The sequence below is a fragment of the Talpa occidentalis genome, unplaced genomic scaffold, assembly GCF_014898055.3.
Source record: "Talpa occidentalis isolate TD23 unplaced genomic scaffold, MPIMG_talOcc4v2.1 talOcc4.12, whole genome shotgun sequence".
Classification (NCBI taxonomy): Eukaryota; Metazoa; Chordata; class Mammalia; order Eulipotyphla; family Talpidae; genus Talpa; species Talpa occidentalis.
In genome coordinates, this window is record NW_023601212.1 from 56,485,299 (window position 1) to 56,512,744 (window position 27,446).

Genomic DNA, 27,446 nt, shown 5'->3' on the forward strand with positions numbered 1-27,446 from the left:
ATCCATAATGCTGAGTCCCTGAACTTTACTTTTTCAATTTCTAATCCTGATTTTGATTTTGTCAGCTATTAACTTGCTGTCATCATTGTTTAGAAAGTCAATATAATGTTGAAATTTTCCTTGAAATTCTTATTTAGGCACATGAAAGAGAATGTGTGGTTTCTTTCTGTCATCTCAGTTCGTGGTTTCCCTCACCAGACCTTCTCAATATGGTGGCCAGATCATGTTTCCAGCCTCAGGATGTACAGACAAAATCATCCCGTTGGGAAACTGTGGCTGAAGCAGAAAGGTTCTGGGCAGCTGACGTGGCAACACAGTTCACAGTGTCTGCCAGCTGTGAGTAACAGCAGGCTGTCAGGATGGGATGTAGCAGAAGCAGCAGCAGCCACTCCTGATTTAGGGGCCAAAGATGTAAGTACTTATTTTCACCATTAACCAATTAACCCAAAGCAAACCCAAACTGAAGAATGCTAACAGGGAATGCAGTTCTCCCCAGAGACCCTTTTAGCAGATTCATTTGAGAAGCATTTGGTCTCAACCAGGGTAAAAAGGCATCAGGCTGGCACATGGTTTTCAGCAAAACGAAGAACTTCACAGGGTCTTGTTTGAAAAAACTGACTTCAGCTGTGTCTCATGCTACTTTCAAACCCTAACTCTTTGAAGAGCCTGTATACTCTGCAAACTTTGGTAGGGGCTAGCCCCTATGGGATGATTTGCTTTACTAAGGTATAAAAGGACATGGAATTTCAACTTACATAAAAATGTTAGGCAGGCTTGATTGAGGGAAAATGAAAGGAGGCTTAGCAGTGACAGTATTTGGGGAGCGAGAAGAGAGTTTGTTTAATATTTTAAGAAGGATTCAAGTCCATTAAAGTTGACTTAAAGGCAATGTGGAAACTTCTGTTTTCAAGCTATATAGATAGCTAGTGGTGTGGTGTCTGCCAACCCTAGGACAAATGAAACCCTGACACGATCTTTTAGCAAGAGATGGTTCTACAGCTGCTGTCCTAGAGTTTCCACCATGTAAGTCACATCTGGCATTTCTGGCATTTTCAGAGTTCATAAACCATGTGTCTGTGATTTTTTTCTTTCTGTTGAGACCATTTACCCTGGTGTTCAGCTCTGCATGAAACCTCATGAATGACAAAGTGGGATCTATCCTGGGTGTTTTACTAACTGATATTTATTGTCACCTCCATGCTGGGGATACCTAGGGGAACAGATGGAATAGGTCTCTGACCCTGCTGAGTTTGCTGCCCAACAGGAAAAAAGAAGTTATGAGAGGCGGAGTAAGTGGTGGGTGGGGTGTCAGGGAGACCTGAATTCAGGCTCTCGTCTCCATTCCAGTTAACCTGGGCTTTAGCTCATGTGCTTAACATGAATGGATTGGAAAGGATAACCTCTTTAGAGAGTGATTCCTTCCCTAGTGTGAGTGTTTCCCTGGCCGAGCAGCTTTCCACAAGGCATTGCGTTTGCTCCATATCCAATTTGAAGAGGGGGGCTTTATATATGAGCTGGAGATCCCATGTCACCATCCAGACCTACTCAGGTTGTGATTTTCAGTAACAGAGACCTGAAGCATCCTCCAAGGTGGGCATATTTATGATATGATATTGGTAGGAGGAAAGGTTGCTTCCGAGAAGCAACTCACACTGATCTTTAATATCTGAGTTTCTATCTCCAAATGGTTATTGATTGGAACAAGTATCTTTCTAACTGCTGCTCATTTTTGAGGGGCAAAAACACACAAAAATCCTGACACTCAGGAAAATGAAATTGCTTAAAATAGGTGAAACCTACAGGCTACAGCTTGAAAGAAATTACAAGGAGTCAAAAATAAGCCAGGCTATGGTTTCAAATAGAAGAGAAAAATATTACAAAAGAGGAAAATAATAGAAAATCCCCACCGTTAGGGATTGTGCAGTTCATCCATAGCTTCCTGAAATGTATCCCCTTCTGCTCAGTCATTTTTGGCTTTGGAAATTGGAAATCATGAACATATTTTAATAGAATAATAAATAGAATCACTTTTAAAAAAAGATTTATTTATTTGTCCATATAAGAACTGGGTGTTGGCCAGAGGTGAGGGTATGAGAGAATTCACCAGAGACAGAGTGGGGAGCAGAACAGGCAGACTGACTGAAATACACTGCTGAGGGGAGCAGCAGGCGAGACAGGAGAGGTCTGCTGTGCCATGTGGGTTGCTCCCTGGCCAGGGATCAAGCTGAGGTGGCTAGTGATAGCTTGATAGCACTGAGACTTAACTCCTGCACCACCAGGGAGGCCCTAGAATCACTTTGTTTAATATAATTAGTTTGTGTACATTTTTCCATCAGCCTTACTCACAAAATTATCCACAGAGGCATTCATCCATCCCTAGCTGCCTCCTTCCCTCTTCTCAATGGCAGACATGTACTTCTTGACCCCAGAGTTTTCCTGTCATTTGGACAATGAGCTCTGTTCCCATTGGCCCCTGAGGGACCACATCCATCACTCATTTCCTTTATTCTTTCATCTCTACACTGGCTTTACACCAAAGGCAGGCATATCAGAGCATCTCCTATTTTATACCAACCAACCAGCCAATGAACAAACACTCATGGTCCTTCTTTACTGTCCTACCCTTTTTCTTTTCTTTTTTAAAAAGATTTATTTATTTATGCATACAAGAGCTGGTGTACAGGCCAGAGATGCGGGAGGTGAGAGGATCCACCGGAGACAGAATGGGGAATAGAACAGGCAGACTGACTGAAATACAATGCTGAGGGGAGCAGCAGGTGAGACAGGAGAGGTCTGCCGCGACATGTGGGTAGCTCCTTGGCTGGCTGGGTATCAAACTTGTGCTGCAGAGGCTGTGGATTGCTTTATAGTGCAGTGCTTAACTCCTTGCACTGCTAGGGAGGCCCTCCTACCTGTTTTCTGACCAATCCACCGACCCTATGAATTGCAGTGGACACGTCAGGATTGCTGCGCTGCTGTTATTGTTCTTTTTAGTTTCTCCTCCCTTGACTCCTTTCATGGTATTCCAGCTCTGATTCTCAGTTTTCATGAACTTTTCTTCCTCTGCCTTTTACTTAAAACTGTTACTTTCTTATCTTGAAATCTGTGCTTTTCTTTGACAATCACATCCATATCCATATCCATGATTTTAATTATGACTTGTATGCTGCCAATATCTGACTGACAGTGCATATAAACATGCAGGAAGGGACTGCAGAAATAGTGAATGCCACCTGAAGACCTCTCTCAGGGGCCCCAGAGTCCCTGAAGACTTCTCTCAGGAGTTCCTGACTCATATTCACTGTCTCAGACACCCCCAGCATATTGCCCTGCAGAAACTCAACCTACCATGGCCCAAGCTGAACAACCTGTGTCTTCCACCTGTATTTAATCTTGATCAGGGATATCACTTTGACCCTCACCAGGCCAGAGCTGCACAATTCAGTTAACCAGGAAATCCCATTTGTCCTCTCGAAAATCTGAGACTCAGGACCTGCTCACCTTTGCCTAATCCTTATTTGACTTGAATTGACTTTAAAAAGGAAGATGTTGCAGCTCCCCCCTAAGGCTCACCCTTCCTGCATTCTGGCACTCCTCAAACCATTCTCTACATTATGATTTGTGTGATTTTTCTAACAGGCTAACTTGATGGTCTCATCCATCTGCTTGAACTCTTTTGGAAGCTCCTTGTAGTTAATTCAGCAAGAACGCAAGCCCTCCATGATTCGCTCCCAGCAAGGCTGTCTGGATTTCTTTTCCCCACCCCCTTGAATAGCCATTACCCTCCAGTCTGATTGAATTTGGTGGGTCACCAGAGCTTGCCTGGCTGATGCTCCCCTCTATGCCTTTGTAATCCCTAATTTCTCTTCTAGAACCACCACCATGTCCCAATTCATTCTGTCAAGTGCTAATTATCCAATAAGGTTCAAAAAATGTTTTCTCAGGAACATTTCTTACATTCGCTGCCATTCCCTGATCATATGATTATCTATGTAACATGACATTTTATTTACATGATTAGTTTACTTTGTCTCTCTAGTTGATGTTGAAAGCCTAAGAAACAGAATTATGCCTTTTGTATTTTAATGTGCCACTAGGCACATAATAGCTATTCAATAAACTGTTATTGAATGAATGAGTGGTAGCCAGATGGCTGCCTGTGGCTCTGGGCTGATATTCTATTATCTCTGTCAACTCTAATAGGAAGCGCACTTCTTTCCCGCTTGCTAGTTCAAGCATAAGTGCCAGGCACATGCGTCCTAGACATATGCTAGCTGCTGAATTAATCACTATGGTTAGGGAGCTGTAAGACTCTCTCTGGGTGTGAATTTATATCCCTTCTTAGAACAGTGATGCGTGAGTTACACACACACACACACACACACACACACACACAAACTGATAGAAGATGGGAAGAATGGCAAAGGAAAAAGGATGATTTATTACCAGAAGCCAGAGCGTAGGGTGCTGGGCAGACTGAAACAACACATGTTCATCATAAGTGTGTGTACACAAGTTAGGGCTGGGGAGACCTGTAGTCACACTGTGTGCTACCTGGCTGGATGGGACAGCTGAATAGTCTATTGTCTCAGCTCTCATTTCTTCTGTTCTAGTCCATTTGAGCTGCTATAATAGAATGCTGTAGAGGGGCTGGAATATAAACAACAGAAATTTATTTCTCACACCTCTGGAGGCCGGGACATCTAAGGTCAAGGCATTGGTAGAGTGGGTATCTGGTGGGTGCCCTCTTCCTGGTTCAGAGGTGGCCTTCATACTGTGTCTCATAAGGCAGAAGGGCCAAGGGAGCTCTCTGTAGATTCTTTTTTAAGGATACTAATTCTATTTATTTATTTATTTTTAAAAGTTTATTTATTTATGCATACAAGAATTGGGTATAGGTAAGAGGTGTGGGGTGGGGGTGTGTGAGAGGATTCACCAGAGACAGAGTGGGGAGCAGAACAGGCAGACAGACTGAAATACACTGCTGAGGGGAGCAGCGGGCGAGTCAGGAGAGGTCGCTGTGCCATGTGTGTACCTCCCTGGCAGGCAGGGCATTGAACTCTGTGCCATGCTGCAATGGCTGAGGATAACTTCATAGTGCTGCAATGTAGCCCCCATCACCAGGGAGGCCCACTAATCTCTTTTTACGAAGTCTCTACCCTCATGACCTAATCACCCCCAAAGGCCCACCTCCAGACCTATCACATCAGGGAACAGGTTTCAACATATGAAATTTGGGGGGATGCAAACATTCCCTCTATAGCAATTTCTTTTTGCGTTCTAGGCTCCAGCCACACTAACAAAACCCACTGTTGATGTACTGAATGACAGGCTCGCCTTTCCTGCTGAGTCCCTGTAGTATCTGTTGGGAATATGTTCTTCCCTCTCCTCTTTTCCCTCCTTCCAGCCTAACACACACCCCTCCCAGTGAGACACTTTTGTGCTGGAAAGCCTTCCCTGACCAGGTCTGGCACTTTTTTTAATGGCTTTTTAAATTTATGCATAGAAGAACTGGGTGTAAGCCAGAGGTACGGGGTGGGTGGTGAGAGGAATCCCCAGATACAGAGTAGGGAGCAGGAGAAGCAGATCTACTGAAATACACTGCTGAGGGGAGCAGCAGGTGAGATAGGAGAGGTCTGCAGTGCCATGTGGGTTAGCTCCCTGGTCTGGGGGCAAACTCGTGCTGCAGTGACTGGCAATAGCTTGATAGTGCTGAGCCTTTAATCCCTGCGCCACCAGGGAGGCCCAGTTCTGGCACTTTTGCTGTATGTTTCATTTGCTTCTTACTGCCATCATCCCCCAGCATTTATTATTGTACTCGTCTGTTACCTTGTCTGTGTCTTGATTAGACAGTAAACTCTGAGATGATAGGAACAACATCATTTTGTTTGCTTAGTGTGTCCTGCCCTTAAAACTTAAAATAAGGCACATAGTAGTCCCTCAATGAATACACAATGAAAGACGACAGCTCCTCAGCCATTTCTTGCAAATTAAATAGGAGCAGGAACTGTTTGGGGATCCTTCCTCATAGTACTGGCTCTCAGCAGCCTTATTAGGGGAGCTTTGGGAGTCAACTCATACAAGAGAAAATATTTTTAATGCAACGAGTAATGATTTCATATTTGTCTAAAAATTATTTGATTGAGTGAAGGGTACTTTTTCCCCATTGTCCCAGGGATGAGACTATATGCCCCAGTGAGATTCATTTAGTGACAACATTCATTTAATGAATGCCATTTGGACCGGCACAAGGACATGATTTCATGGGCATAAAAAGTTTTCATCCTCAGTGAAAAAGGAGCTATTCCTAGGAAGCTTATACAGAAGCTACTTCAACAAAGCCATGTCAGGAAAGACAATAAGTATTTACTCAGCAAGCAGACAATTTAAAACATTTGCTTATGAGGTGCTCCCAGAAAATAATGAATTTTTGGCCATCTCCCTTGTGATGGCTGCAGACATTTATGCTTAGAAAAGAAACTTCTCCATCTTCTTGTCATGTCTTTGAATGTCCTCTAGAAACTGAAGTTTGAATTTTGTTTTTGGCATCCTGAGTGACTCCTAAGAAAATTGCCCTGGTGTGCTAAATTCAGCACTAGAACAGCACTCCTGGGGATCTTTGCTATATCCGCAGCCAGTTACTCCATACTGAGAGAACAGGGATCTGAGTGGCCCTAAAATATGTATATGCGCTCATGCTGTGCACACACATGGGCTATTTCTGTATATGGAACGGTGGGAAGAGAAGTAAAACAAGCAAAGGGGTATGCACCTTTATTGGCTGACAAATGGGACAAGGAGAAAATAAAGAATTTAATCTTTGAGTTCTAATTTTTATGAATAAAAATATATATTTATATGTAGCCTATATATGTAATAGGTTGAATGAACCTATTTACACTGACTGATAGATTTGAAGATTGTAATCATCGTATTCACATGGATGTGTTTATAAATAACTGCCTTTTTGCATTAAATATATCACTTGGCTATTTTTATTCAGTATGCTTTTCTGAACAAAGCTTTGATTAGAAGTCCTGGGACTGATTTTTTCCTTCGCTTGATGACTGATGCTGACAATGTGAGTTTGGTCAAATCTCTTGCACATTCCAGTTTCACTTTCATTGCCCCCCAAAATGGACAAACTCTTTACGGATGCCACTGGGTAATGGAAATAATGAGATGAGGATGGGCATCTTGGGGGAAGACAAGCTATGAATGCAATGCATTATTATGATGGGAGAGAGGACAGAATAGAAAAGAAAAGCAATAATCTCAGATTACATCCCAAGTCAACAGCAAAAACCAGCTAAGATAAAAGTTAAATGTGAACTGCTATGATAAAAGCTAGATAAGTGCATATCCCCTGAACTCTTATGCCATATAGTCACTTTTTTAAAATATATTTTTTAAAAGATTTATTTATTTATTTATACAAGCACTGGGTGCAGTCAGAAGCGCGGGAGGGTGAGAGAATTCACCAGAGCCAAGCAGGGAGCAGAGCAGGCAGAAGGACCAAAGTACACTGCTGAGGGGAGCAGCAGGCATGGCAGGAGAGGTTTGCGCGCCATGTGGGACCCTCGCCAGCCGCCAGGGATTGAACCGGCACTGCAGAGGCTGTGGGCAGCTTCGCAGCCCGGCGCTCAACCGCTGTGCCACCAGGGAGGCCCTATAGTCACTCTTTTTAACAACACCAACAACAGCCATTTGTTGGACACTTACCATGGCAGGCACTGTGCTATGTGCTTTACCTAGATCATGCATTCTGTTATTCACCAAAATTTTTTTTTAAGATTTATTTATTTATGCATACAAGAACTGGGGTGTAGGACCGAAGTGGGGAGGTGAGAGGATTCACTAGAGACAGAGTGGGGAGCAGAACAGGTGGATCTACTGAAACACACTACTGAGGGGAGCAGTGGGCTAGACAGGAGAGGTCTGCTGGGCCATGTAGGTTGCTCCCTGGCCTGCTGGGAATCGAACTCGTGCTGCAGTGGCAGGTGACATTGATAGCACTGTGTTTTTAACCCTGTGCCACCAGGGAGACTCTATTCACCAAATATTAACTCAGCACCTACTCCATACCAAGTGTACCACTTCACTTACTGTGTGGCCTTGTTGTTGATATATATTATGATGCATTCATTTGCCAAATGAGGACCTTTTGCCTGAGGGGTTGAGTCACTTACTGGAGGTCTCTCAGCCAGTCAGTGGCTCAAATCCAGTTCTACTATGAAACCTAAGCTCTAAACGACTGTACGTTGTCATATTCGTTAATTTTGTAGACAGTTTAGTTTGTTACACCTTTAACAGAATGTAAGGGACCTGGAAGGGAAATATATTGCAGCCCTCTTCTGTATTTAAGAGGCACTGTGGTGTTTTCCATACATCATTTCATTTTATCCACCTCACAGTCCTGTGAGGTATTTTTTTCAACTTCATTTTAAAGATGAGGGGAGTAGGGTTCAGAGAGATGGAGTGGTTTTAGCCCCAAAAGGCACATGACTGGGAAATGGCATAGTTAAAATTATATCCCTTCCGCTTGCATCTTCGCTGCTCCCCAAAATGATTGTGGAAGGTAATTTTACAAGGAAACTTAAGCAGAACTGGAACAATGTAACCGGAGATGAACACTGTGCAAGGTTGCTGAGTGGCTTGGTGGTTGTCCGTCCCGACTTAGAGTCTAAACAAAAGTCAGAGTCATGTGTGTGACACCAGGAAGTGCATCTGGGCTCCAGTGTAGGGTGTGTTTCTCTAAAGGGCCTGAGGAACCCCTGCCCCTGGACAGCTAACGCTTGCTGAACTCCTGGACTCCTGGGAACCCTGCAGAGTCTTAAGTAAGAGGGAATTTTTATCTGACAGTAGAGAGCTTAGCGAGTTATGGGGCTGTGAATGAGCGTTCTATGCCTGAGAGGGCCAAGTCTCCCTGACTTAGATACTGCTTCCTCTGCAGTGCTGGGTTCTTTCTAGAGATTCTTTCCAGCTCATTAGCTACGAGTCTGAATATCTACTCATGTTCTAAATGTCTCTCAAATATTTCCTCCAAATGGCAGGAATGATTTCTGGAGGTACAGTGTGTGGGCTTGTGCAAAGGTGTGTATGGATCTGCCCTATGGCTAGTGTGGCATTTTTGAAGTCTCAGTTTCATTGTAAATATTAATACCAATTTGAATTTTATTCCATAATAGTCAATAACAAAAATATCTTTGCTTGTTTACAATGGCAGTACTATTTAAAATTACTTAAATAATAAAATTTTTGCTTACAGTTTGGCATCCTACACTGACCCTGGGACTACAGTACCCCAGTGTGAGGAGCACTGAGTTGAAGATTCTAATTCCAATGTTCTCAACTCAACCCATTCTGATTTCCCTATGTGGCTCTGTAGCCGAGTTTTTCTTTTTCCCCTGATCTCATGCCTCAATGGGGGCACTCGATTATATATCAAGGAAGAGTTGTAGATTTCACAGCAATAGTAGGTATTCGATTAATCCCTTTCTGGTGAACTGTGCAGAAAACTTCCTGGGCCCTTTCCAGCATTTCCAGGGAAATGATAATAGTTAACAAATATTGAACATTTACTGTGTGGCTAGTACATGGATTTTAAATCTCTCTCTTTACTATAATTCTGTGAGGTAGCTTCTTTTATCACCCCATCTTATGGATGAAAACAAGGAGATACAGAATGATTTTCCCAAATTCACACTGTCATTTGACAATGAATCAAAAATGGTTTTATTCCAGGGCCACCAAGTGGCACTGCTCCTCTGGGGAATTTACATCCTATTGGCCTTGGGGGCTCAGACACTCTCCAAGCATATGACAGCTCTTTATTTCAGTTAGCAGGTGTGTGAGTCACCTTGCCTGTTGGAGCTCCACATGGGCTCAGAAGTCACAGCCGCATCCATCTGCCACCCAGGTCCCCATGGTTCAGAGTCCATGAATACAATGGGAGGGATGGCGAGAGAGGAGGTGGGCTGCCTTCATCTGCCTTGGACTGATAAAGAAGAAGGGAGTCTTTCTTCTTCTTGGATAATAGGCTGTTTCTAAATTCTTGGCAGTAGAAGTAGATGCATGGTGGGCAAGTTTGCAGGCAGCCAGGTATGTAGCATTTAAAGGAGCCCATTCATCAGGGGCTGTGCACGAAGCTCCTTGGTCCTGAGGGAAACCTGCTTTGCGCCCAAACTTTTACTTTCAAGATCAAAGTAAAAGCAACAGTTCTAGGATTGGCACCAGTAGCTCATGTGCTTGCACCAGGCTAATTGTCTCTGGCCCTTAGCCCGTGCTTCCTGGTGCATGTCCTTTCCTGGTAACCCCAAATGCTGATGTCATAGGCCACCCTGTGTCTTACCTGCCTCCCAGCTCACCTGATGCAAGGGGTCAAGACTTGATGGTGAGACTCCAGGGCTGGCTCTGTGTGGTGCCTCTGCATACACCTGCACTCCTTGACTCATCTTTGGAGTCAAAGATAGGACATGCTTGCTGACGCATAAGCATCTTGAAGTATCAGATGTTGCTGGAAATGCAGGTGTGGCCATTATTCGGTGGTTATAACATTGGCTAAGTCATGTTTTTCTTTCACAGTCCTATTGGAATGTGTGTCTAATATTGCAAGGGACCTTGTTTAACTAGACATGCAGATAATTTGTGCCTGCTTCTGTCTCATTTATGTCCCTCGCGGCATTCCTTTAACCACTCTCTGGTTGGGACCCTAAACTCACACTCTCCACATTCTCTTACTTCCTCTAGAAATGCCCTAAGAGAACTTAACTCCATATTGGGGCTGTGAAAACTACTGGATACCATCATACAGTTAGGCTGTTGCTGCTATAAATTTAAGACATTGATTCATTTACAAATAAAATCTTCAGTATCATCCACTGGGCCCCATGCTGGACACTCGGGTGCAGCATGAAACAAAGCACAGAAGGTCAGTGTCTCCAGGGAGCCCCAAGTTGGCCTAGAACAGCTCCCAGAACAGCTGCACCTCCTGTCCATTTGTTCCTCTGAGAACCTGTCCGACTTAAAGCCTGTTTTTCACACTGACCTGTCCACACCTTCATCATATTTCTCAGGTCTCTTACTATGTGTTTGCTTGGTCCCTAACCTGTGGAATTTGGCAGTCTCCTGCACAGAGAACCCACAGAATCCAGCCCCTCTTTGTACAGACTTGCCTCTATCTGCACCCATCTTCCCCTTCTTCATCTCTTTCTCAGAGGGATAGGAGCCCTTAGTTTTATTTTGGATTCCGTATGACCAGCCTCCTTTGAGATTTACTCCTTGAGTAATTGTATTTCCTTTCTGGTTCTCCAGTCTCTCCATATGAATCAGTATATATCTCTCCTCTTGTCCTGCTCAAATTGATCCTTGAAACCCAAGTACCTCATAGTAGCCCATTGCCCCCGGTCCTTCACATCCAGGCTTCTAGAAAGAGTGATTTTACTGGTAGACTCCTTTCCCTTCCTCTCTATTCACTGCATAAGTGATTTCTGTCTAATTCCTCATTCCCTTGACCATAGTTCCATTGAAATTGTTGCTCTTTGATCATAGTGCCTCCTCGTTCTAAAATCTAGTGACACAAAGCTTTTTTCACAGGTTGCCTTTCTCAATATTTCTTCTCAGTGGCACTGGTGGCCACTCTCCTATTTTGATATTTATCAGTCTTGCTTGTTTTGTGGAATGATCTTGAATAGCACATGTCCTTGTTTCTAATCTTGCATTTTGTCTTGTCCCACCATCTGTTAATCAGTCATATCTCCATTAAAATAATTATTGTATTGTGTTATGATTGCATATTTGAATGTCTACTTCTCCACTGGACTGAAAGCTTTTTTAAGGGCAAGGATTATATTTATTTATCTTTCTTTTCCCAATGCATGTGACATTGCTGGGCATATAGCTGGTATTCAGTAAACATTTGTTTAGTGAGTGAATGATTTCTAGAATCTTTAATCTAGAAGAGCAGACAGAATACAGTGAACCAATACTGGATACTTTGGGGAATCACTGCCTTTTTTTAAGAATTTGGGTGCATAATTGGTTACTGATGTGACAACACCACATTTGGATATAATATTGATTAAAAATAACATAGTTGATTTTGTCTTTTAAAATAATATTTATTGTAGAACATTAGAAAGTATTCACAAGAAGAGAAAAATAAATTCATCCACAATCTCATTATCCAGACTGAAATACAGTTTCCTTGTTGACATGGAATTTCTCATTTGTTTTTTAAATTTTTACTTTCATTAAAGAAATGGGGTGAATTCTGGCTCAACTGTTGAGCTGTTCCTGCAAGTTTTACCAGTCATTCAATCATAGTTTGTAGGATTCATGGCAAGCCTGACTTGGAGCTAGGTGGGTATGCACATCCACCAGCACTAATTTGGTGGGTAGATATTAGCAGCATACTTTGCAATGATACTTTCATTAGACAGATGTTAAGCTAGGGTAGTTACTCTTGTTTGAAGCAAGATCCTCCTCAGTGATCTAACATTTGGGAAGGACAGAGGCTGGGAATGGAAATTCACATGAATTAACAAATGGCCGGGGCTTCAACTTTAGCAGATAGTTGGAATGCAGAGAAAGAATTGGGTATGGGGATAGGACACTTGGGGAAGGGAGAAGGTCAGGACTGAGCTATTCTTACATGGGGGAGCCTGTGGGATCATGCAAGGGCATGGCTATCAGGATTTGGGGTGGCAAGACTAATTTTAGCTCACCTCCTAGTAGGAATGAGCTGTTAATGTGTTGTCAAGCTGGGTACATTTGGTTAGAAACTAGGAGGAATTGAGGTGTTAGTTTAAAAGACTTAGCAACTGTAGATATGTGGGGCTGGGAAGGCAGGGACTGATAAATCCCAAGCCTTTTGGAGTGGTGAGATCCCATTACAATCTATTTCATTCCATGACCCATATAACTGTTACATGCCATATGTCTACATCAAATAATTAAAGCTAATTAAAATTAATTTTGGTTGGTGAGTGTTTGAAGAGTTTCATAATAATTCTTGAGATAATTAGAGGTGCTTTGGGATGTCACAAAAGGAGTATTTGGAATAACTGGGCTAGATGTTTAAATCAGAGATGTGCACTAAAGCTAGTAACAGAATAATGATTCTGTACTTGAGAGAACACTGAATTAGGAGCTAGGACTTTGGGCTTGTAATCAGTATTCTGGTAAATTACCTCTCTGAACACAAGAACAACCTTGCTTTGTAGCAATTGCCAATTTCTATGGTATAAATTTTCCCACCATGATAGATTTCAGATTACCCATGGCTCACGCAATTCCCGAAACAGCTCTTGTCAGCTCAGCAAAATTAATTAATTAACATCTTATTATAAATCAAAAGAATTATATCAGACACTTAGGAATGGTATTGTGCTATACTGGAACACATAATTGATATCTGAGCCTGTGTCCTAATCAGCTGTGTCTGAATCCTGTTGTCAGTGTGTGTGTCCTTTTCCAATACCTCTTCCCAGGAGGGCTGAACTTGTCTGTGAGCCAAACTTCACAGCCCATCAGGAGGTAAGAAACCATTAAGCATGAGCCAGAGAATTCTACATTCAGTAAAGATCCTAGGAGTCAGTTTAGGATGTCACAGAAAATCTTGCAGTTTAGTAAGAGCAAACTAGTGGTTACCAAAAGGAAAATGTTTGGAGTTTGGACAAAAAGGGTAAAAAAAGAGTCAATTGTTTGGTGAAGGATGGAACTGGAATTATGGTGGTGAACTTAATGTGATTTAGTTAATGATGTAGTTAATAATCACTAATAATGATGCACACCTAAAACATATAATGCACTATTACTTCAATAACAAATACAAATAAAAGTCTTTTTCCTCCCCAATTATGTTTATTGAGATAAAATAGGTTTACATTTTGCATGTGTTCCAGGGGTTATATGGTCAAACTTCCACAAATGTATCCATTCATATCCAGCCCACCACCCGTGTCCCAACAATCTTCCATGGTGTTCCACTGGGATCCCTCTCTCCCCTAACCCCAGCCACTGCCCTCCCCCTTGGTTGCCTCAGTTTTGCTGTCAGATCTTAAGAGTTTATTAAAATAAAAAAAAGTCTTCTAGTTTAGGCACATTTTATCCTGTCTGAGCCTAAGACCAGCTATAGTGGCCTCCCTGGTCTACTGACAATTTGAGAGGTTAATTTGCTCTAAGTTATGTAAAGGCCAGGATTTATGTGTCAAATCCCAGTACACAATAGGGACTCAGTAAGTGTTTGTTAAAGAAAGAATAAATGGTGTGGGCTTTTAAAGACCCAATTCTGAAATTTATCTATTTTCCCCCAACTTTATTATGATATAACTAACATGGACATTGTGTGAGCTGATGATGTTTAACATGATGACTTGTTGAATTTTAAAATGTTCATTCAAAAGTGGTCATGAACATGAGAAATTATTTTCTTGTAATAGGAAGCTTTTCAGGGCCTTCAGTTCAAGATTGGGTTTTTAAAATTTCGCTCCCATCTAGAGAGCACAAATAGAATCCAATGGTGAGAAAAACGAATGGGAAAAACCCAAAGCAGACAGACCAAGTACTTACCACTCACCGGTGAGCTCCCTGCCTCTGCCAGTGGAATCAGCTCGTGTCTTTTGAATGGAAAAATAATCCTTCTTCAAAGAACATATTTATTGACCATGTGCCACTTTCGAAACATTTAAAATACTAGGTATTTTATTCCTCTTTCAGAAAGAAGAAACTGAGCCAGAGGGGTTAAGTCATAGAACCGGCCAGTGGTGGGGACACATGCCAACATGCCTAAGTGGTGCCCTTCTCCCTGGGCTAGGCTGCCTTGGGGCTTTCTGGACTTCCTCTCTCTGGTGTCTCTCTTCCTTGTTTGCTGTGGGAGTTTGGATGCTTTTTCATGTGAATAAACCTGACTCAGCCCAGGGCTAGGCAAACAGAAGCACCAGCTTCTAACAGGGCTCTGGACAAATACACCGGTCAGGTCTGTCCCAGCCTGAGGCCTCTGGCCTGGACTTTGCCCTAGTGATTCAGCTCAGGGAGGCTGGGCAGTTGCAAAGGTAACTGACAGGCTGCAGATTGGAGACAAGTCTAGGTAGATGTGGCACCTGGACTTTGACAGTCCCTAAAAGGAGAGCAGGACTCTTAGGCCAGGTTCCTGAAGCTGCGCTGGAGGAAGGTGGAAAGGCATCAAAGCAGGTGTGTGGGAATGCTGGCTCTCTTGTGTTTCTTTCAGCTGTGCGAACTGGACTGTCAGTTCAGGAAAGACAATGTTGACCCTAAAGGTGCCAGGTAGTGTCATTTATGTGAACATGCGAGTGTGATTTGTTGTAGCAGATATAATGCTTTCACATTGAGAATCTTAGTAGATATAATGCTCTCACATTGAGGTGTTTTCTGTCTGGTGTTCTTATTATAACCTACTGGACTTAGTATCTCTTGGCAACAAAATGATTTGGACACTGGCAAAGAGATTTGGACACTGCATATTGGCCGTTGGAGAAGGGCTATCTAGTGAAAATATCTGAGGACAAAGATAAAGAGGCTTTGTTCTTGTTGAACTTACTTGTGCCCAAATGGTATTGCGTTCCATGGCTTTCTGGAAAAAGTCCACATAAACTTTCACTGTATCTGGGACATTGGTTTTTCCTGGCGTTTGCTGGGAAAGGTTTGTATTACATGTGGCTTTTTCAAAGAGGTGGGCTGATAGGGGAAGGAAGGTGCTAGTTCTCCTGAGCCACGACTGATTTTGAGGTGGAAGGCATCCTGCACTCTGCTCTTCTGGTATGTTCTGCTTACAGCTCTTGGCTCATAGTTGCGGACCCTAGCTCCATGTCATTTCAGCAGACAGACATCTTGATTTCAACATACACCCTTTGACCTTTTGTTCTGATATGAATTTTTATATTAGGCAGGAGGTTTTAGGAGTGGGAGCAAGTTAACTGGTTTGCTCAGAGTCTTGCTACTTGAAATAGTTCCCAAGGGAGAAAAAACGTGGGGTCTGATTGAGCTAATGTACATTCCTGATGCAAGATCAGGAGTGGGGAGTAGGGGGTGAAGGTCTGTGTTTTCCCTTTGGAGGTTACTGGAGGCAGTTGCGTCTCTGGGCGGAGAAACTTGTAACGCAATCTGCCCTCTGGAGCTATTTCCTATTATAAAGAATGAGTGCAGGGACCTCCTTGTTGGTGCAGCGGGTTGAGTACAGCACTGTGAAGCTCTCTGCAGCCTCTGCAGTGCAGTTTCGATTCCCGGCTGGCTGGGGAGATACCCACATGGCGCAGCAGACCTCTCCTGTCATGCCCACTGCTCCCCTCAGCAGTGTATTTCATCAGTCTGCCTGTTCTGTTCCCCACTCTGTCTCTGGTGAATCCTCTCACCCTCCCACTCCTCTTGCCTGTACCCCAGCTCTTGTATAAAAATAAATAAATCTTGAAAAAAAAAAAAGAATGAGTGGGGGAACTGGTTAGCTTCTGGGGAGACTTCCTGGTTCTAAAATCTGTAGCCAGGAAGATGGCTGAGACAGGGATAGGTACAGCCGTGTCATGGGGCCACATTTTTCTAAGTGGTTAACTTAAGGATTAACTAAGGATTCAGAAAAGATGTTTCTTAAGGTCAATTTAACACTCTTGTGCTTTAGGAAGTGTCTTCAGTCACTCACACTACCAAAATTTTACAGAATATTACTAAACATCTTCAGTGTGTTAGCACACATTGTGTTTAACTCTGACAATAACACTGCAGCTGGTCACTAGTTCCCATGTTATGGGTAAGGAAATTGAAGTTTGAAACAATGAAGAGCGAGAAAATGTCAGAGTTGGGCTTTGTACTCTGGTGTAGCTCTAGGATCCACGCTGTCCCTATCCCAGCAAAGAGCTCCCAGAGTGCATTGAACAAATGTTTGCTGGTGGAACAAATGAGCCAGCATTTATTTAATTGGAATACTTTGATAGAGTTTGGAGCTTCGGCTATTCCTGTTCTCTGTCTCATTTGCCTCCCACATCTATTGCTCCAAATATACTTTTAAATTTTTTAAGGCAACATCAATATAATTGTCTAGCCTATTACTGTATCTGCTTGCAATTTTTCCCAGATATCTTTAGATCAGTGCCCATGTGGTTTGTTTTAGATAGAAGATAGCACGGATCACGGGTGCTTTTTTTCATAAAGCCTAATTAACCATCGTGCATAAGCCTAAAATGATATTATTTTTTTTCCTTTTTGTTTTGTCTACAGGAAGATAAAATAATTACCCAACTGATTCAAAACACAAGAGAAATTCAGAGGGTCAAGGATGGAACTGTGGGTTCCCCAGCAGCCTTCTCAGCCACATGGGAGGCCCACGACACCATCTAAGGGTCCAGACCGTGACCTTCAGAAAGATGGCTACCGCCGGCCTGCTCCTCAATCTTGGCACACTGAAGAGAGGTTCCATCAATTTCAAGACACCCGTGGGAGCTCACAGCCCCAGCAGGACCCTCGGGCAGATCACCAACAGCCTCATTATGCATTGAGATCTGGGGAATGGCCTCCGTCTGTGTCTGGGTTTGGTTATTATGAAGGTGGTTATCCTGGTCAGTTGTATGCAAGGTAAAGTTTTAGAGCTTGGAAAAGACCGTACATGCATCTGAAAAGATTGTTGGTTTCCTCCTACCCTTTCCTTTTAGTTCTCCTTCTTTTTTCTTCTCTATCTTACTACATTGACTAAGCTAAATACTTTTCATTCTCAAATTGGATTTGGGTGACTGAAATATAGTATTTCCCTACTCTTGTCTCTTAGTGGAGTCTCTCAAAGGAACTATCACAATGTGCTTGAGTGTGTGGGGCAGAGGAGAGGGCAGGAAGAATGGTGAAATTCAGGATAGCAGCTGGGACTGTCTTGTCCTGGGATCACAAAAGCAACATATGCAGAGAAAACTCTTCCCAGGGATCCCTATGAAAAGTTCCTCATTGCCTACCAGCACCAAGAAAATCCCCAGTACCTAGGACAGTACTTAGAGTGTGATAGGCATAAAAATATATATATATATATAAAAGTACGTTGAATGACTGAATAGAATTGTAAAACCAAAATCTACTTCAGAGGAAGCAAATAAAAGCTTCCAGATCAGATCTAAGATGGTGAGGTGTCAATGAGTTATTTCTAGGAGAATCTGGAATTCTTGCTCCTGAGTTCTGATTGATATCGGATTTGATTTCTTATGGGATGTTGGAATCCACCTATGTTCTGCTTTATCCTTTCAAGGTGGTGGAATATCTACCTGCCTAAAGATTTAGAGTTGAAATAATGACAATTATTGTAAAGAACTTTGCCCCTGTGAATTATTAAAGAATTGTCAGGATATTCATTTCTGCAACCTTCCTATATTATTGAATTTCCAAAGGAAGTTTTGTTAGGGACAGAGCAGTAGAACAATCACATTTAAGACAGTCCAAGTTCAGTCTTTCATCCTATTTCCATCTGTAATATGCACAGGAATGACAATGGCATGTTGAGTACTTACACAATACTCAGGAAGAGGTTTTCTAAGATAATGTGATGTTTTGTTGGATGTATAGATCTGAGGAATAAGAGGGATCATGAAAAGGAGAATGAGATACATGGTTATGGCTTTGCTGTAAAAATTCCAGCCTTGTTCTTATTGCAAAGGTCCTACTTCTGCTCTGATTCAGGAATTTCTGCTTATAGGATCTATAATTAACTGTTGTGCTTAAGCAGATTCTAGACAGGGGTCATAATTCTTTTGCTGTCAATTTGGTTCATGTGTTGAGTCCCCTCCCCCGCTAGTTTCTCTCTCTATCATACTCCTTGAATGACTGTCTTTGTGATATTTTAGGCCAGGCATTGAGGATCCATATCAGAGCTATTACTCTTCAACCCTAAGGAAAGACTATGCTTACAGAGGTTATTACTATCACGGACACCCACAGCAGCTACAGGATGAAAGAGGTATGCAATAATTTCCAAGCAGCCTTTGGGGGATGGTGGGTGTGTACAGCTGGCCTGATAGGGCAGAGGTGAAAGACCAAGGAGCCATCTACAGAGTCTCACTGGGGCATCCTGCTCAGCTGAGGCAAAGCCCCCACTCCCATCTGCTTTCTTCTTGGCCAGCTGAGGCCAAAGTAAAGACACTGCTGCTAGAAGTCCTCAGGAGACAGAATGAAGTCATTTTTTTTTTGTATGTATAGAAAACGCTCCTGAAACTATCAGTATGTGAATAGTATAATGGATCGTTCAAACCTCATCCACATTATTATTTTTAATTTTTTAATTTAAAATTTTTTATTAATTATTTTTATTTTTTACATCATTGTTCTTTTTTATTTTTTTTAAAGTTTTTCTTTTTTTTTTTAAGATTTATTTATTTATTTATTTATTTATACAAGCACTGGGTACAGTCAAAGGCACGAAAGGGTGAGAGCCAGAGCGGGGAACAGAACAGGCAGGGTGACGAAATACACTGCTGAGGGGAGCAGTGGGTGCAACAGGAGAGGTCTGTGCGCCATGTGGGACCCTCACCGGTGGCTGGGGATCAAACTGGCACTGCAGAGGCTGTGGGCAGCTTCACAGCCCAGTGCGCAACCGCTGCACCACCAGGGGAGGCCCTCATTGTTCATTTTAAAACAATATTTGCTTCCCCCATCCCCCTCAGGTGTAGTCCCCATAGAATTTCCTTCCCCAATGCACCCGTGCACCATCACCTCAGTCCCCTGTGCTCCTCCCTCCCTCCCTCTGATCCCTCACCCTTCTCCTCCCCTGCAGTATGTCTCTGGTTTATAATTGTCTGTTTTTGCTTTGTCATGTTTTGTATTGTTATTATTTTTTTACACTGATGTCTTATTTGGTTCCCCTATATTCCTGCTGTAAGGGAAACCATCCGATATTTTTCTTTTTTCCTTCTGGCTTATTTCACCGAGCATAATTCCTTCTAGCTCCATCCACAGTGCTGCAAATGGCATGAGTTTATCTTTTTTGATTGCTGAATACTATTCCATTGTGCGTATATGCCACATCTTCTTGATCCAGTCATCTGTTTGTGGGCATTTGGGTTGTTTCCAGGTTTTACCTATTGTAAATAGTGCTCCAATAAACATGGGGGTACAGGTGTTCTTTTGAATCAATGTTTTTGTGTCCTTTGGGTAGATCCCTAGGAGTGGAATTGCTGGGTCTTATGCTAGCTCCATTTTTAGTAGACTGAGGAACCTCCAGACAGCTTTCCATAGTTGTTGGATCAGTTTGCACTCCCACCAGCAATGTAGGAGAGTTCCTTTTTCACCACATCCTCGCCAACATTTGTTGTTGCTTGTTTTTTTTATGTGCCATTCTCACTGGTGTAAGGTGGTATCTCAGTGTGGTTTTGATTTGCATTTCCCTGATTATAAGGGATGTTGAACATTTTTTCATATGCCTGTTGGCCATTTGCATTTCCTCTTTGGAGAAATGTCTTTTAACTTCTTCTGCCCTTTCTTGACTGGATTGTTTATTTTGTTTTTGTTGAGTCGTGTGAGTTCTTTGTATATCTTTGTGATCAGTCCTTTATCAGCTGATTGGAGTGCAAGGATTTTTTCCCAATCAGTGAAGTGTCTCTCTGTTTTGGTTAATGTCTCTTTTGCTTTGCAGAAGGTTTTCAGTTTGATGTAATCCCAGGTGTTTATCTTTTTCTTGACTTTTTTTGCTTTGGGTGATGAGTCTTTAAAGATGTTATTGCGATGTACGTCTTGTAGTGTTTTACCTATGTTTTCTTCTATATATTTTATGGTTTCAGGTCTTATGTCCAGTTCTCTTATCCATTTTGAGTTGATTTTTGTGCATGGTGAGAAGTAGTGGTCTAGTTTCATTTTTGTGGATTATAGACAAGATTATAGTCTCTACCAAATTGCGGTCAAGCCAGTTCTTCACAATGCAGTCAAATGCATGGCTGGGCTGTAATATGAGTCTGACCACCAATCAGCCTGAGGGTGGCAGATAGATGCCAACAGGAGTTTATGCCCTACACCAATCATAAGGCTTTAGGTGTGTGTTTGCAGGAACTCCTGACCAGCTAGCAAAGAGAGATCAGTTTTAGTGTTGAGAAAATATGCACTCACATGAAAGCATACACACACACTCCCCACCATGTACAGCTGTTTCAATCCCCACCAAGTACATTCTTGTTGGTTCATAGAAGACTTAGGGACATCTTACAGACTTACATTATTTTTCTTTAAAGATTTATTTATTTTTATACAAGTACCGGGGTACAGGCCAGATGCGCAGGAGGGTGAGAGGATTCACCAGAGACAAAGCAGGGAACAGAACAGGCAGACTGAAGAAATACACTGCTGAGGGGAGCAGTGGGCGAGACAGGAGAGGTCTGCTTCGTCATGTGGGATTCTCGCCCGCCGGTCAGGATCGAACCCATGCTGCAGAGGCTGCGGACAGTTTCACAGTGTGGCACTCAACCACCTGTGCCAACAGGGAGGCCCCAGACTTACATTATTAACTCTCACCCATCGATTTTATTCAGCTCAGTAAATATATACCTACCAAATTCCAGTAATTCTGCTTTACAGTTTGCTAGTGTCTTACTGAGCTTTTGGGAACAGGAAGTGATCTGTCTTTATTTTGTTTTCTCTGAGGGTGCAGTGCCAAGGCAAGGGAGTCCTTATACCTGGCACGAAGCTTATCGAGACCAAAAGTACCTAAGTGACCAGCATCATGAAAAACAGAGCAGTCCTTCTGGAACAAACAGTGAAACCCAGCCCCAGTAAGTGTGAGAGGGGAGGCTGGTTTAATGTGCTTCAGCCCAACTCAAACTTTGTTAAGCAAATTATGGCATCTGGTGCTGGTCCCACATTTTGGAAGCCCTTTTGCCTTTGTTCTGGCCACAGGGATGTGGGAGTAGCCCAGGATGACCTGCGCCTGGTGTTAACAGAGCATTGGGTGGACAGATTCTTAACTCTGAGAGGCAGTGCTCAAATCTGGCTAGACTGAGTCCTATGAGGTCCATCCTAGGAGAAGACCTAACTTCTATGTGGGCCTCAGAACAGATGTGGCCTTGCAAAAGTCCTCATGATTGGTTCTTGCTGGGGGCTGGGATGAGTCTCCTCAGCTCACCCCTGTACCCAGAGTATAGAATCCTCTGGAATCAGGCAGAATAGAGAAGAGACTTTTGTGCAAGCATCAGTCCTGGCGCCCTGAGGCTTGGCGCCTGTACCCTGGAACTCATCAATTCAAGTGTTCTAATTTAGGCCATTCCAGAATGTCTGGCTACAGGCCCTTCTCTGCAGGGTCCAGGGCACTTCTGGTAACTGCACTAGAGGATCCAGGAGCCCCTATTTTGCTGGTTTTGATTGTCTGAGGTGGCCAATGGAGGACAATGCTTTTCTTCATGGCACACGGTTGACCTGATAGCTAACCATGATTTGAAGCAGAACAGCCTCCAGCTCAGTGCAGGCAGCCTTGTTTCCCTGGGGCCCCCCTCTCACTCCCTGCTGTCATTTTGCTACAGATCTAAGAGTCGGAACCCTTATAAAGACAGTCCTGCTTCTCACTCTGGACAGGAGAAGCCTGGGGACCTGTTTCCTGAGAATCTGAAAACTGGGGCCCAAAAGAAGGTAATCTGATGTGACCAGGGCTGGTGGCCTGTGAGAGCTGACACTGTCAGCAGTGGAGGCACAGCCTGTGGAGGTGGGGTCTCCAGTTATCTGAAGGATCCCCTTCCTCCGGGCAGGGCTTCAGTACCTCCTTCTTTCCCTGCCCTCCTGTTTCAGACATGCAGGTCTGGGGCCCTGATCTGACTCTTCTGCATTTTTGCCAAACTGGCTGAATCAAGGAAATGCCACATGAGTGACTTCAAAGTGGGAAAGGGAAAGAGGCTGCCACCAGTGTCCCAGGGACTAGCAATTTGGTTTATCCAAGAAGTGAGAATTTGCTAGAATCTTTTAATTCAGGTCTGAAAAGCAGACCTTGAAACCTTTCTGTACTCATCCATCTCTTAAAATTTTACTGTGTATACAAGCTGGGCCACAACATGGGAACTCTTAAATTACTTTAAGCAAACATTTTATTTTAGCTTTATGGAAAAGTTGTAAAGATCCTCTAGACACCAGCTCTTAATTTTTGACAGTCTTGTATTAATTCTGTTTCCCTGATTAGACTTTTTTTTTTTTAGGTGTATAGTTGCTTCTGTATACCTAATGCTTAACAGAGAAGGGCTCTGTTAACTAATAACGATAACAGCCGCGATGCACATGTAGAACACTTGACTATGTACAAAGAGCTTTGGCATCATTGTTTTCTTTGCATTTTTCCAGCATGTAAGTCTGTGAATGTCTTGTGCCAGTGTCTATAGCTCATAGTGCCTGGAGCTCAGTAGGTGTTCATGAGTTGGTGAATGAATGCACGAGTAAGCGCTTACTCTGTAGGGCAGATATGAGATCCATATTACAGATGAGGGTGAGGAGCCCAAATTACCCATGTCTCTGTCCAAAGTCACAGAAGCTAGGAAATGAGAAAGTTGGGATTTGAATTCAAGGCCCCTGACCCCAGGGTCTGCCCTTTTTCCATGAGGTCATAATGCATTCTTCAGCAAATACGTGTCAATTGAGTTATCTGTTCTTTTCCCTTTTGTTTTTAAATTGAGGTCATGTTGGTTTACACTGTGGTTTGTATTTTGAAAATGTAGGATCCCCCTTTCAGGTGTAGTTACCATAGTGCACCCACCTTCAAAGCAGCCATTGTCTACCACCATAGTCCATTGTGCTCCTTCCTTACTTCTTACTCCTTCCTTCTTCCTCCCCTGCTGGATGCCTCAGTTCTATAGTTAGCTTTCAAGGGTTAGCTTTTGAGTTTGTCATCATCTAAGTCTTTGTTTGGTTTCTCTATATTCCACATATAAGTGATACGATTCAGTGTTTGTCTTTCTCATTCTGACTTATTTCACTTAGCATAATCTCTGTAGGCTCCAGATGGCATGAGTTCATCTTTTTGATTGCTGAGTAGTATTCCATTGTGTTTCTACACCACATTTTCACGATCCACTTACTTGATTTTGGGCTCTTCTTTTCCTATCATTGTACCTATATTCACTTAATTATTTGAAAGTTTGGAGTTTTTTGCACGGAAGGAACATTTGGGAGGAACAATTCTCTGAAGCTGCTTCTGCTTCTTTCCAAGTGTTTACATGCTGTTTAACTTGTAGCTATCGATGACCAGGGAGTCCAACCTCCTTCAGCAGCAGGAGTCTGGTCTCAGCTCCAGCAGTTATGAGCTTAGTCAGTACATGGCAGATGCCACAGAGCCACCTGGGCCCATGACTTCAACAGCTTGGAGTCCAATTCAGGCTGGTGAGTACTGAAATTGTCAAAGGAATTGCTTGAGTCTGATGCGATGTGGGTTGAGTGGCAAGTCTCTTGGGAAGTCACCCTTTCCCAATATTTCCAAACTTGGATTGTTATCTACCCCATTTTCCTATGTAGCTCCCCTGGACAAAAAGCCAGCATTGGCTCCATCTTTTCTCTTGCAATGGAAATTGCATCATAGGTGATTCTTTGAAGGGAACACTGCCTCCAGCTATCATCAGGCTCTGAGAGATTTAGAGATTAGAGATTTAGACTTCAGAGATGCTCTCAACAACAGGTAAAAAGTGGATACTGGAGTAAAAGGCCAGTAAAGCAAAGACAGACACACAGCATAATTGTGTTTGGATGTAAGACTTGTGTGAGTTCTGGGGCTACAAAAGATCTCCCACTGAGAACTGGGCCTGGTACATTATCATTGGACCAAACCCTCAAATTCTTGCATGAAATTGTGACATACTCTCAGAGGCCTAAATCTGACTTGGAGGGGGTCATCTTCTAATCAGGTAGCTCACTCAGAGTCTTATCTTGGTCCCCGGTAGAATTTGTACAGAAATGTGTCTGTGGCATATTTCTAAAGTAAGGAAGGGTATGGCAGTAATGCTAACAGTGCCCATCTGTGTGTGTTGGTCAGAGGATGTCTCCACAGGAGGTCCCAAGACACCCATGAAGTTCTACATCCCTCATGTGCCTGTGAGTTTTGGCCCAGGTGGTCAGCTAGTACGTGTGGGTCCCAGCTCTCCCAGAGATGGACAAACAGCCCTTGTTGAACTGCACAGCATGGAGGTAAACAAGATCCTGTGTTCCTGAATGCAGCCCGCTGTTTCCCAACTCCTCTTAACATACTTCTTCTGCTTTCCTTTTGCCTGAGACTGGGCATCCTCAGGTGTGGTGTGCACCTGTGGTGATTGGTGTGTGTATGCAGGAAGGCAGGGCTTAGGTAGGAGGCAGGGGTGGGGGAGCTCTGTTTTGAAAAGAGTGGCCAAAGTCACTTTTCCCCTGAGATTTTATTGGGTTATTTTCAGTATTGGAGAACTCACTTTTGTCCTTCTGCCTTCTCTATGAGGCACTGTGCCATATTCCAGGACCTGGCTCTGGTTTCTGATATTGGACTTGGCTGAAAGGGGCATTGGTTTGAATAGTCTAGAAGACCAAATCTGTGTTTTCATTTCAGGTTATTCTTAATGACTCTGAGGAACAAGAAGAAATGAGGGCCTTCTCAGGACCCTTAATCAGGTAAATTACCATAAGAGTTGCCGAGTAAAGTCTTTTGAAACCTAGAGAATCTTTCTGCCCAGATCAGCAATCTGGGGATTTGTTCTTGGCTGCCTTGAAAGAAAATTTCTATCCCCATTTAAGTAGAATTCTCTGTGCTACAAGACAGAATCAGATGTGGCCTGAGTCATTTTGACAAGAATTTGATCGTTGAAGGGCAAAAGAAAAATTAACTTAAAAGGTTTAAAAATCTGAAATCACTTCTGGTTCACAGAAGCAACATGATAGGAGGTTTTAGAGTTCTGTGTACCTAATAGATAGTAGGGAAAAGTTGGAGCACAGCCTGGGAAATCATGGACAAGTGGATCATAGTAGGGGGGAAAAATTGCCTTTTTCTGGAGAGGCAGAGATTATGGCCGGCTTCTGAGATATGGGCAATGTGCAAGTCTGCCCTCTGCAGGCTTGAGCTAGAACTGCTTTTAAATTCCTGGTCATGTTTCTGAGAAATATCCAGGGCGCCCCCTGTTGTAGAGAGGGTCTTGGCTGGTGTCTGAGGACCTGGATTCCAGACCCAGGCATCCTACTGGCTAGAGGTGCCCGGTGGACTGAGGTGCTGGGGTGGACTGTTCACTCAGTACCTCCTGAACTTCCTTTTAAGAACATTGCTATTGATTATTCCTACTCAGGTGGTAACTATGAGATACAAATGAGATATGTATGTGGAAATCCTTCAAATATCCTTATTGTTAAATAAATGCATTTTCCCGAATCTCCCCTTCTAAGAAAATCCCTATATGGCTTTTTGACAGCAACCTCAATTAAAAGTATGAGTTGTCATAGCAGGAATTTAGAAAACCTAAATAAGGGACCAGGAAAAAGACTAATTAATACAAAGTAAATATCAAAATCAACAAGCAACTATAAACCAGAGACACACTGGGGGTAGGGAGGGGTGGGGAGAGGAAGGACTAGGATCAAAATAAGGGGGGGTGCAATTGTATGGGGAATATAACCAAAATGAAAATGCATACATTGTGCAAAAATGAAAAATGATGTAAGAATTATATAAAATAAAATATTAAAAAAATATGAGTTGTTTCTATTTCTTACAGGCAGATAGACAGATGTAGTTTAAACCCAGGCTTGTGTGAAGCCAAATATTGGGTTCTTACCTCATACCCTCGGCAGCCATCTCCGCCTCTGAGACTCAGTTTTGTCATCTGTAAAATGGAAGGGGTGGGTAGGAGAGAATCTCTGACGTCCTTTTCAGTCAGACTTCTCAGCCAGCCTGGACTCCCTCACACTATAGGAGCCTGCAGGTCCTATGGGGGCAGATGCTGCCAGCTCACTTGGCCTCTTGAACTTTCTCCAAAGGGAGGATGTACACAAGGTGGATATCATGACCTTTTGCCAGCAGAAAGCAGCTCAGAGCCGCAAATCTGGGACACCGAGGAGCAAAGACTCGGCCTTACTGTGGCAACTGTTGGTTCTCCTTTGTCGGCAGAATGGGGTGAGCATGGCCGCTCTTGGGGTAGGTTGGTGTTGGCTGGGTTGAAATTTAAGTCTTCCGGGATAGATAAGATTTGGCTTATGGCATGATTATAAAAGGCAATGTTAAAGAAGCAACCAGCGACCTAAGAGAGATAAATTGCTGAACCTTCTTAACGCTAACCCTTTCTGAGCCCTTCTCTCCTGGCTGGGGGTTAGGGTCAAGTTCTTGGGCGGCTGCACCAGCTAGGTAATACGCCTATGAGCGTGTGCACATTTCTGGTAAGCTTTATGGCTCCTGACAGGCAGAAAATAATAATGAGAACGAATATGAAGTTTTCAATACACCCATCCAAGAGAGGACTGCCTTGTGTGGCACGACTGGGGTCCTCATGAAAAAGGCAAAAGCTCAG

The 27,446-nt window shown here is 43.1% G+C and overlaps 1 protein-coding gene across 1 annotated transcript in view; it reads left to right on the plus strand.

The window, feature by feature from the left end:
* The first annotated feature begins 346 nt into the window (after positions 1 to 346).
* The window catches only part of SEC16B (SEC16 homolog B, endoplasmic reticulum export factor), a 53,075-nt gene continuing 25,975 nt past the window's right edge, over positions 347 to 27,446 (plus strand). The window contains exons 1-9 of the mRNA XM_037506418.2: positions 347 to 411; positions 17,227 to 17,580; positions 18,828 to 18,940; positions 21,617 to 21,737; positions 22,482 to 22,587; positions 24,174 to 24,318; positions 24,965 to 25,116; positions 25,505 to 25,566; positions 26,920 to 27,055. Of these exons, the coding sequence (XP_037362315.1) occupies positions 17,285 to 17,580; positions 18,828 to 18,940; positions 21,617 to 21,737; positions 22,482 to 22,587; positions 24,174 to 24,318; positions 24,965 to 25,116; positions 25,505 to 25,566; positions 26,920 to 27,055 (1,131 nt within the window). The 5' untranslated portion in view covers positions 347 to 411; positions 17,227 to 17,284. The remainder of the gene's footprint in view (positions 412 to 17,226; positions 17,581 to 18,827; positions 18,941 to 21,616; positions 21,738 to 22,481; positions 22,588 to 24,173; positions 24,319 to 24,964; positions 25,117 to 25,504; positions 25,567 to 26,919; positions 27,056 to 27,446) is intronic.